At 50.4% G+C, this 10,525-nt stretch overlaps 1 protein-coding gene across 2 annotated transcripts in view; it reads left to right on the top strand.

Moving 5' to 3' along the window:
* The first annotated feature begins 7,517 nt into the window (after positions 1-7,517).
* SMAD3 (SMAD family member 3) overlaps positions 7,518-10,525 on the top strand; it is a 66,628-nt gene continuing 63,620 nt past the window's right edge. Inside the window, exon 1 of one of the 2 annotated variants that reach the window (XM_070953369.1) lies at positions 7,518-7,755. In XM_070953369.1, coding sequence (XP_070809470.1) covers positions 7,550-7,755 — 206 coding nt within the window. In that variant the 5' untranslated portion in view covers positions 7,518-7,549. The remainder of the gene's footprint in view (positions 7,756-10,525) is intronic. The other variant, XM_070953370.1, reaches the window with a different exon arrangement.

The raw sequence follows: 10,525 nt of genomic DNA, 5'->3' as shown, positions 1-10,525 counted from the left end.
AACAATTTAAAAAGAACAATTAAGAACAATTAAAATGAACAATAAAAGCTCCCTTTAAAAAAAAATGATTTAGGGCTCTTTACAAGCCAGGAAAAGGTCAACTTTCTTCATCCCAACATGGAGTCCCCTTGAGGGAGGCCTGGGGTGAGCTAGGGCAGCCTCCTCAGAGGTGTGGGTCTGGGTGTGGGTGTGGGATCATCTCCAAAGAGCCATTATTTTAAATAGGCTGGGCCTGAGCCAAATAATAATCAGTACTTTGGCTTTTGCCCAGAAACAATTTGGCACAATACTTTTGGCACAGGTGTAATGTGGTGTCTTTGGAGTTCTTCCAGAAACCAATATGGGTGCTGAATTCATGCACTTGTGTGTCTCTGTTTGATTGACATTTTTTATATCTTTTCGCCATATGGAATGTATTGTTGTTTGGTGACCCATACCTACCATATTTTTTCAGAGTATGACGCACCTTTTTCTTGCTAAAAGGGGGTGAAAATTTAGGTGTGTCTTATACACCTAATGTAGCCCCGCCCACCCACTGGCCCCCACCCTTTGGCCTCTCCCTCGCAGCAGTTACTGCCTCAAAAGCAAACAGCAAGAAAAAACAGCTCCTTTCAGCTTCAGCACAGCCTAATTAGCACAAGTTGATTGGATCGGCCTCCCAACTCTCAGCTGATTTGCTCTCAGCTGTTTTGCACAGGCTCTGTTGCTTGCTGCAAGGAGGTAAATTGCTGGAGCAGATTTTTTGTTCCCTTGTGCTAATCAAGCTATGCTGAAAACGAAAATGAAAGTAAAGCAGGCTGTTTGCTGTTTGCTGCAAAGAGGCAAAATTGCTCAGGGGCAGAGGGAGATTTCTTTTTCTTCTTTTCCTCACCAAAAAAGCTAGGTACATCTTATACTCCGAAAAATACGGTAGGTCATGTGCTGAGTGGACGGTTCTACAACAAACAAATATTGTGATGTTTAAAGGGTTGGCCGGAAGTGGGAAAAGCTGTCGTCCACCATTGATATTCCTTGAGTGACTTTGAGGTGGTCATTCTGTTTTAGCTCAATCTAATTCACATGGTGAATTACTTTTGAGTGACCTGAAGGATTGTATTTTGGGCAGGTCAACTTGATCGAGGTCTTTTTATGTGATTGTTAAGAATTGACAGTGACCGGATAGCATATAATCAGTCAGTCAGTCAGTCAGCTTACCATCCAACCAGAAGCATAATTCCTGCTATTATACCTGACACCAACCACATGCAACACAGCCAGCTGCAGAACTAAAAGACTTGGTTCACTCTATGGCAGTGTTTCTCAATCTTGGTAGCTTGAAGATGGGTGGACTTCAACTCCCAGAATCCCCCAGCCAGCAGCGGTAGTGGTACAACTGAAGTGGTACCTATTTATCTATTCGCATTTGCATGCTTTCGAACTGTTAGGTGGGCAGAAACTGGGGCAAATAATGACACATGCACACACATTGTGTGGTGCTTGGGTCTGTAAGCTATCTACCTGGCAAGCTCCGGGGAATAGGGCAGATGAAACTGGCTGAGAAGACAGAATATTAACATGCAAATCTCTTAATCTGCAATGATCTTCTAATGCCTCTCTTGGTACCTTCCAATACCTTTCACTGTTCCTCCTTCCCCAAGCCTGACAGATCCTAGCCAACATCATGCATCTCCACATTAGCACTGACTACCATATGCAGGATGCATCTCCATGCCCAGCTCTTTATCCACAGCACCTCTAATGCCTCATATTTTTCTCTAGAAACCTTTGCGGCTTCTAACCCTGCTCTTCAAAGCTTCTAGCAAATCTTTCCGCAACCAGTTTGTGCGAATAGGAAGGGAATCTTCTTCCTCTTCCATTTCCTCCTCTCCCCCCACTCCTCCTCTTCCTCTCAGTATATATTGTTTAATAAGCTTAGTTTATATCCATGTGCATATCACAGTAAACGATGATTCCTCTAAAAGTTGGTTTATCATTATCAGAGTGCTGGTACCTATTGCTTGATGACCTGTCATTAATTTCCTGACAATGAGAGCAATTAATCAATGGAACAGCTTCCCTTCCAGAGTTGTTTTCAAGAAAAGATCGGACAACCATTTGTCTGAGATGATGCAGGGTCTCCTTCCAGTCCTACAATTCTGTTTTTGTATCGTGGACTGTATCTGTTTTTCACTTTTTTTGTGAAAAGTGAAAGAAAGAACTAAAATGGAAAATATCAGAGATGCCAGGTTTTCGGACCAGGATATGCACAAGTGAAGAATCATGTTGTCACATCTTGTTCAGTAGACAATGTTCCACTTTGCGAAGTGCAGAATATTAGAAGGTTCAGCTGTTCCCCCGTTGCCGTTTTTAACAGGAAGACGAGAGCCGAGAGACGCCCCCTGTGTGGCCAATTTTAAACGGAGGTGCAAATGTCACATTGATGAAGTTGTCAGGCATAATTATGATAGTCGTATCCAACTATGGCAGAAGTTTAAGCATCGTTCAGTGAGTCCCAGCTGCATCGTTCCGTCTCTGCCTGCCTCAACAGCCTGCCTGCGTGGTAACCAGCACCATTGTGCCCGTCTGCCATCACGGCTGTCCCCACACTCTGCGCTAGGCAACGCTGCCATAGAAGCAGAGGCCTCTCGAGGGTGGAACATGCTGCTTTGAGAAAGGGCTGGATGGCTTTTTCTTCATCCCGGGCCTTGGAAAAGCTGGCCTTTTTTTCTAAAAGCCAGGGGGATCTTGCATGTCTTCTAGAATAGGGGTCCCCAACCTTTCTGGCTTGGCGGACTGGTAGGGGGAGAGAGAGGCTGGTTCCGTGTGAGTGGCAGACACGAACACAAGCGTGCGCCAATTGCATTTGCACAAGCGACAGGCACCCATGCGCACCACTCACACCAATAGAGCTTCGCACGCAAGTGCCCGCCACTCGCACAAGCGGAGCTGTGGATACCTGCGCACTTGCCCACTGTTTGCGTGGCCCAGTTCCAAATGGGGCGTGGCCCAGGGGTTGGGGACACCAATTCTAGAAGGTCCAAATTGATACAACAGCAACCAAAGACAGTTCCGTTGTGCCCTGGAGGTAGGTCAGCGGGCATTAGGACGAGGAGCAAAGCTTTCACTACAGCACAAGCTGGAAGAATCTGTCCCAGAGATGGGCCCTATCTACAAAATGCAGAATAAGAGTTGGAAAGGACCCTGAAGGTCTTCTAGTCCAACCTCCCTGCTCAAGCAAGAGACCCTATGCATCCTATAGGTACCACTTCAGTGGGAAGTTAACAGCGTTCCATGATGTCATGCTGGCCACATGACTGCGGAAATGCCTTCAGACAGCACTGGCTCAATGGCCTTATCAAAGTGGAGATGAGTACCATCCCCCTATCATTGGCAACAAGTAAAATCTGCAGGGAGTCCTTTACCTTTTTAATAATGCAAGTCATAATTTCTTCCCTAAATAGTCCTTTAGGAATAGTGGACACCCCCCTCCCCCAAAAAAGAGAGATCTCTACCTCTATTTTAAGTCATGATGGAATGATAAACTGATGTCCCAGAAAGTGCAATAAGCAAAAGAGGCACCAAAACTTTGGGAGTCTGAAAAAAATTGCTCCTATGGCCAAGCCCTGGAGATGAGGGGGAGCACAGAAAGATGGTGTCTCCAAAATGGGGGGAGGCCTTTAAGTCCTCCTCTCCTCTGACAACCAATAACATTAAAAACACAAACAGATTCTTGGGGTAGAAATGGTATGGAACCAGGGGGCATTATCTAACAAGTTCATGGAAACAGACCTCCATTCATATATTTTAAAAGAAGATATTTACTTTGCGGTAAATATTTTCTTCATTGACTATTCAACGAGTGACACATTTCTCTGAAAAACAAGAACCTGAGAAACTCATTCACCGAGACAGGCCCAGATCCAAAATGAAAATAAAATTTGAAGCCACTGAGGTCTTCCCAAGGAAGGGAGGACCAACTCTGAAAGGCAGATGGTTACATTATGTGCAACTCTGCCTTGCTAGTTATGTAAGAGTTAAGTTATGTAACTTAAAAGAGACGAGGAGGGGGCTCCCTTCTCCTCCTAATCCTATCTTGGAGTAGAGAAGATCTCGTCTTCTCCATTCATGACTTCCAAGGTGAAAAGCCATTCTCCTGGGCGTGAGGAACACTTACAAATCTCCTGGATCACCCTGTATTTATTAACCAGAGGTTGAACGCGTAAAAACTTTGGGTTAAATATAAATGGACCCACGTGTTTGTTAAGTTTGGTTTACTGAATAAACCATATTTGGGTTTGTACAAGAAAACATAAACAATCTCTCAACCATGTGCACAAAGTTCCCTCATTGGCAATTCACAGAACAGATTAATTAAAAAACAACAACATAAAAGTGTCCAAAGTCTTGCAAAATTGCCATGTTTCGGAGATTTGGGATGAGAATGTTAATATCTTGCAAGATCTGCCCTGAGAGTTTAGCTTTGTTTAGGTTTAAATGTTGGCACTGCGTTGTTGTGCAGAGTTCTTGTGCAAAAGTTTCCAATGCCTGAAAATGTTTCCTATCCCTGCAATAAATCATACTTTAAAATCACAGTGACTGAGCTCTCGCATTAAACAAAATCCAAACAAACCTGATTACATCTTGGGTAACATGAAGAGTCCAGCTTTGGCCTAGTAAGCCATTCTCATGGGCAAAGAGAGCACATTCCAAGTGATGGGCACGTAAACAATCAGCCTCGTAAAGGAACAATAATAGTTTAAAACATTATTTCTCTGAGTTACTACTCCAGTGATAAATTGTGGTCAGAGAACAGTTGGCTACATTTGTTCTTTTTACAAATCTTTGCAATTCCTCTTTAATTATCTGATATGCACAAGGAACACGTTAACTGCTTCTTCTTCTCTAACAGCTTTTTGAAATATTTCTCTGGAAAGCTTATATGATCTTCACTGCTATAAGTATCATTTACTGTATAATTGAGTGAGGGTGCAAACCACTAAGAATGGTGCTCTTTCTCTCATTTCCACAAAGTACAGAAACCAACGAAGAAATGTTTTAGAGAAAATAGAAATTTGTGGTTTGGTTTATTTATATTCATATTCATATGGATGGGTGGATGGATGAATGAATGAATGCTCAGCTTATCCAACAGGCCAGTGTTTCTCAACCTTGGGAACTTTTAAGATGGGTGGACTTCAGCTCCCAGAATTCCCCAGTCAGCACAGTGTTGAGAAACATTACAATAGTGTAAATTGCAAGCTGGTCAGATGCACTGGGCAAACTCAGCAGCAGTGTTGGCAAACTAAAAAGCAAGCCCAGATTTCCAGGAGGCAGAAACAGCCCTGCAAACTCTCAACCTTTGGCTGCCAGCTAGCTGTCATCCAGAATTTTGCAGGGCCAGGCTGCTAACCTCAATCACGATCACCTATGCCTGGTACAAACTCAGAAAATGGAATTAAATGGGTTAGTGGGCTAAATAAACGTCTCTCCCGGAAATACAGATGAGGACCCTCACTTCTGAAAGTCTCCAAATCCCAGTTCTGGGATCAGATCATCACCTTTGACTGCAAGGACCCATCCCACCTTGCAAGCAAGGACTTGCAGGCGGCACCTGTCAGGTGCTTCGCCTCTGTAGTGGGCACTAGTGCCAGGGAAAGGCTGGGAGGTTTTCTCTCATTTGCTTCAGGAAAGGAAGCCGGTTCTTGCCTGCTGTCCTTGGGGGGGTCTTTTGGTTTAATCAAAATAGAGTTGGAAGGGACCTTGGAGGTCTTCTAGTCCAGCCCCCTACTGAAGCAGGAGATCCTATACCAGTGATGGCTAACCTTTTTGCCGTTGCGTGCCAAAAGCGAGGGGAGTGTGGGGGGTTACGCATGTGCATGCCACACCCATAATTCAATGCGCCCTGCCCCCCCGCGCATGCGCCTCCCCCCCACCCCACGCTTTTGGCACGCGATGGCATGGAGGGACCCGAAGGCCCGTTTTTCGCTCTCCCATTTTTTGCTCGGATGAAAACGGCCACTCCCCCAACCAGAGGCCCTCTGGAGGCCGGAAATGGCCCGTTTGCTGACTTCTGGTGGAACGGGAAGGCCCGTTTTTCGCTCTCTTTCTAGGAGCCTGGGGAGGGTGAAAACAGCCTTCCCCACCCACCCCCAGTGGTCAGAAACGGCTCGTTTGCTGACTTCCAGTCCCACCTAGAAAGCCTCTGGAGCCTGGGGAGAGCGAAAAACAGCCCTTATCCCTCCCCCGGAGGACCTCTGGAAGCCAGAAACAGCCTGTTTCCTGACTTCCGGTGGGCCCGGAAGGCCCCAAAATCAGCTGGCTGGCATGCACATGCACGCTGGAGCTGAGCTAGGGCAATGCTCGCGTACCTATCAATATGGCTCTGTATGCCACCTGTGGCACGCGTGCCATAGGTTTGCCATCACAGTCCTATACCATTTCAGACAAGTGACTGTCCAGTCTCTTCTTCAAAGCCTCCAGTGATGGAGCTCCCACGATTTCTGGAGGCAAGCAGTTCCACTGGTTAATTGTCCTCATTGTTAGGAAGTTTCTCCTTAATTCCAGGTTGCTTCTCTCTTTGGTTTAGTTTCCATCCCTTGTTTCTTGTCCTGCCTTCTAGTGCTGTGGAAAATGAATTTGACCCCCTCCTCTTTCTGGCAGCCCCTCAAATACTGGAAAACTGCTATCATGCACCCTCCCCTCCCCCAGGCCTCCTTTTCTCTAGACTGGCCAAACCCAAATCCTGCATCTTCCTACGTTTTAGTCTCCAGGCTTTTAATCATCCCAGTTGCTCTTCTTTGCACTTTCTCCTAAGTCACATCCACTTTTTGTAACGTGGGGACCAGACCTGGAGGCAGGCGTCGCCTTACTACGGCTTTAGGAAGCGGTACCAAAGACTTGGCGGGATTTTGATCCTATGCCTCCGTTTATACAAGCGAGGATCGCCTCGGCTTTTGGGGCTGCCTCAGCACAGGGCTGGCCCGCGTTTCAGACTCCGAGGTCCCCCTCGCCCTTCCTGCTTCGGAGCCACAAGGGGTCCGAGAGCGACCCCGAGGGCGCCGTGCGGGGCTCCGAGACCGGCCAGCCGGGCGGCCGAGCGAGGGAAAGGCGTCTTGGGGCCGGACGCCTCCCTCCCTTCCTCCCGCCAGGCGGGGCTGGGTGGGGGTGGGGGGGCGCGCGGGCAGGGGGGGGGGCTGAGGGGCAGGTGGCCTCCCTCTGCCCCCGCCCCTTCGGAGGGGGCGGCCCCCCGATTTGCATGCGGCTCAGACGGGCGCCGGAGCGCGCCTTTGCGCAGGAGGCGAGGAGCGCGCCCAGCCGGAGGAGGAGCCGGGGCCGGAGCCGCTGCCGCTAGAGGCGCGTTGGGCGAAGTCGGCGGAAAGTTGGCGGCAGCGGCGGCCGCGTCCTCCGCTTTGTCCCGGGCCGAGCCCGCGGCCGTTGCTTGGCCGGGCAGAGAGGCGGGGCGGCCGGGCGAGAGCGGGCGAGGCGGGAGAGCGGGGAAGGCGGACGGGCTGCCGGGCTGCCCTGGGCCGGCCTCCTCCTCCTCCTCCTCCTCCTCCTCCGGGCGCCGGCCATGTCGTCCATCCTGCCCTTCACGCCGCCCATCGTGAAGCGGCTGCTGGGCTGGAAGAAGGGCGAGCAGAACGGGCAGGAGGAGAAGTGGTGCGAGAAGGCGGTCAAGAGCCTGGTCAAGAAGCTGAAGAAGACCGGGCAGCTGGACGAGCTGGAGAAGGCCATCACCACGCAGAGCGCCGCCACCAAGTGCATCACCATCCCCAGGTAGGGCCGGCCGGGGGACGGGGAGTGGGGCAGGCAGGCTTTGTCCCTCCGGGGCCCCCGCCAGGAGGAGGAGGAGGCGGGAGGCTGCTGGCTTGCGGGGACCGGCCGGGGGCTCCGGAGGAGGAGAGCGCCTGCGAGCACCGCCGCCCGCTGCCCCCGGGAGCCTTTAGGCGCAGAGGCCGGCCGCGCTGGGCAGAAGGGGTGCGCGCGTGTGTGGGTCTCCCATTGGGGCGGAGGCTGCGAAAGTCCCGCGGAGGATGGAGAGGCGCCCCGCCGGCAGCTCTGCCTTCGCCCGCTTCGCAAGAGCGCTCAGAATAGGAGCCAAGAAAACCGAGGGGGTTAAACCCCCCCCCAAAAAAACACCCACCTTTAAATGAGCTGCGAAAATGTTCCATCGAATTCACTTATATTCCCCTTTTTGGTTTGGTTTTCTCTACATTTCTTCCAAGGCTGGCATTGATTAGGAGACTGGGTTTATGCCCAAGCAGAAGAGTGCAGCAATTGCAATTATTCGCCTGTATCAGAGTTTCTCAACCTTGGAAGCTTGAAGATGGGTGGACTTCGACTCCCAGAATCCCCCAGCCAGCCAGCAGCTACCAAGGTTGAGAAACACTGGCCCATATGAAATAAAGAGACCAGCAGATGATAGTAGTGACGCTTGGCAACATGGCACGAATGGCAGGATTCTGTAACCACCCAGCTTTTTTTCTTTTCTTTTTTTTTTTTGCTGAACCCCTAGAAACCTACTTCCTGGCAGCCAGCTCCTCTCCTCCCAGAAAGTTTTAACCCTGATTTGATGCTGGAGCAGCTTGTTCAGAAGTGACCAGGACCTGCCTGGCCAGACACACCACGATTTGATAGGGCATATACCTTGCTGGGAATTAGGGCACAGGATCCACCAGGGTTCATTTTCCTGGGGGATCAGCTGGGGGTCTGCCTGAGCGGAGGGGATGAGCAGTCTTTGCTGGCTTCCGGCCCTGTCTGCAAACTGCCCGGAGGCGTCTGGGTGAGCTGCCTTGGAGACAGGCCGAAGTGGGGCAGAGGCTCTGATGGACTTGCTGTCTGTCTAGACCAGGAGTGTCAAAACTCGATTTCATTGAGGGCCGCATCAGGGTTGTGTTTGACCTTGGGGGGCTGGGGGGGCCGTGGCCAGCTTGACATCACTAGTGTTGGGGGCGCCTGTGGCAGCCAGAGCGCTCTGCCAGAGAAAAAGGGCTCCCAAGCTCCATTTTCGGCTGCTACCGCTTCCTGCAATCCTCTGCCAGCAAAAACGGAGTTCAGGAGGGCCGCAGGGTTTTCACTGGCAGAGGCCCCACGGGCCAGTTCTTTGCTATTTCCAGGGCAGCCCCGCGGGCCAGATCTAAGCACCCCATGGCCCAGCTCCGGCTCCTGGGCCTTGAGTTTGACCCCTCCTGGTCTAGACTCTGGCCACTGGAAGAGCCTTCAGCTGAGTCTCTTTGGCCTCCATTGCTAAAAGGTCTCTGCACAGGGAGCTCCCCCAAATCGCCCTTTCTTGCTGGGATAATATTCGCAGAGGTCTTTTCCTTTCCTGCCATGGGCTGTGCAAAGGCCTCACAGAATCCCCGCTTGTGCCTTACATGGGAGACGATCCATTTCGAACTTCTGGAGCTTGAAGGGAGAATGCAGTTGGCCTAAGTTGGACAGGGTGGGGATTGTTCGGCTGGCCAAGTTGTTTCCTCATCATTTATTTTGGCCCTTCATTCTGGGCTCTTATAGCCGGGCGTGATTGTTCCAGTTCACGTGCGTGAGTAAAAAAAACCACAAACATTGATTGGTTCTTCCAGAAACCGTTTGAGTCTGGAGTTTAAGTTTGGTGTCATAAAGGTTTGCTCCTGGAGGGAGCCTGGGCTCCTTTCTTTCTTTCTTTCTTTCTTTCTTTCTTTCTTTCTTTCTTTCTTTCTTTCTTTCTTTCTTTCTTTCTTTCTTCCTTCCTTCCTTCCTTCCTTCCTTCCTTCCTTCCTTCCTTCCTTCCTTCCTCCCTCCCTCCCTCCCTCCCTCCCTCCCTCCCTCCCTCCTTTCTTTCTTTTTCTTTCTTTCTCTGCAAAGCAGCCGTGTGGCCTCTCTTTAGCGCAAGGGGAAAGTTCTCAGGAGGCTTGTTTGTTTTCGTCCCTGCCTTTTGCTTTCCCAACGCTCTGTAAATGTGAATCTTGGCTGTCAGAGTGATTTAGGAGGGGACGGCTGGCTCACACAAAGAGGCATCTGTTGTCCGGGCCAGCCGGGGAGATGGGAGGCGAGGAGGGTCGGGCAGTGCTGAAAATGTTTCTTTTTTGAAAGACGGCTTCCAAGTGTCAGGGCAGGGTTGCATGCTTCTCAGGGTGGAGAGTCTCGCTGGGTAGAAACTGCCTTTTGCAGAGAGGCCGGATTCAAAATCGGGGGCATTTATGGCTGAGGGACAATCCGTCTGCCCCCACCCACCCCGCTCATTGTTCTCTTGCAGTGCCAGTTTATTTGTTTGGGGAGGGGCTGCTTTTCTGCAGAAGCTCATCTGGGTTTGAATTCTCCAGAAGGGACTGGGGGAGAACTGGCATGCCTCTGAGCCACAGCTTGGGTTAGGAAACCTAATTTCTTCATACTCCTATTAGTTCTCTCCTCCTCTCCTTCTGGAGCTCCAGGCAACGTTCCCAGCTCTGCCTCCTCCTGATTTATTCTCTCTCAACAAGGCAGGGAAGTGACCGGCCCCACATCCCTCGCGGTGAGTTTGAAGGTGGAGAAGGAACTGAACTTGTAGCCTCCGGGTCCTTCTTCCCAA

Source organism: Pituophis catenifer, unplaced genomic scaffold, assembly GCF_029215685.1.
Source record: "Pituophis catenifer annectens isolate HBS135680 unplaced genomic scaffold, rPitCat1.0.hap2 SCAF_14, whole genome shotgun sequence".
Taxonomy (NCBI): Eukaryota; Metazoa; Chordata; class Lepidosauria; order Squamata; family Colubridae; genus Pituophis; species Pituophis catenifer.
The sequence above is the reverse complement of the archived record's forward strand: the minus strand, read 5'-3'. Positions and strand labels throughout refer to the sequence as shown.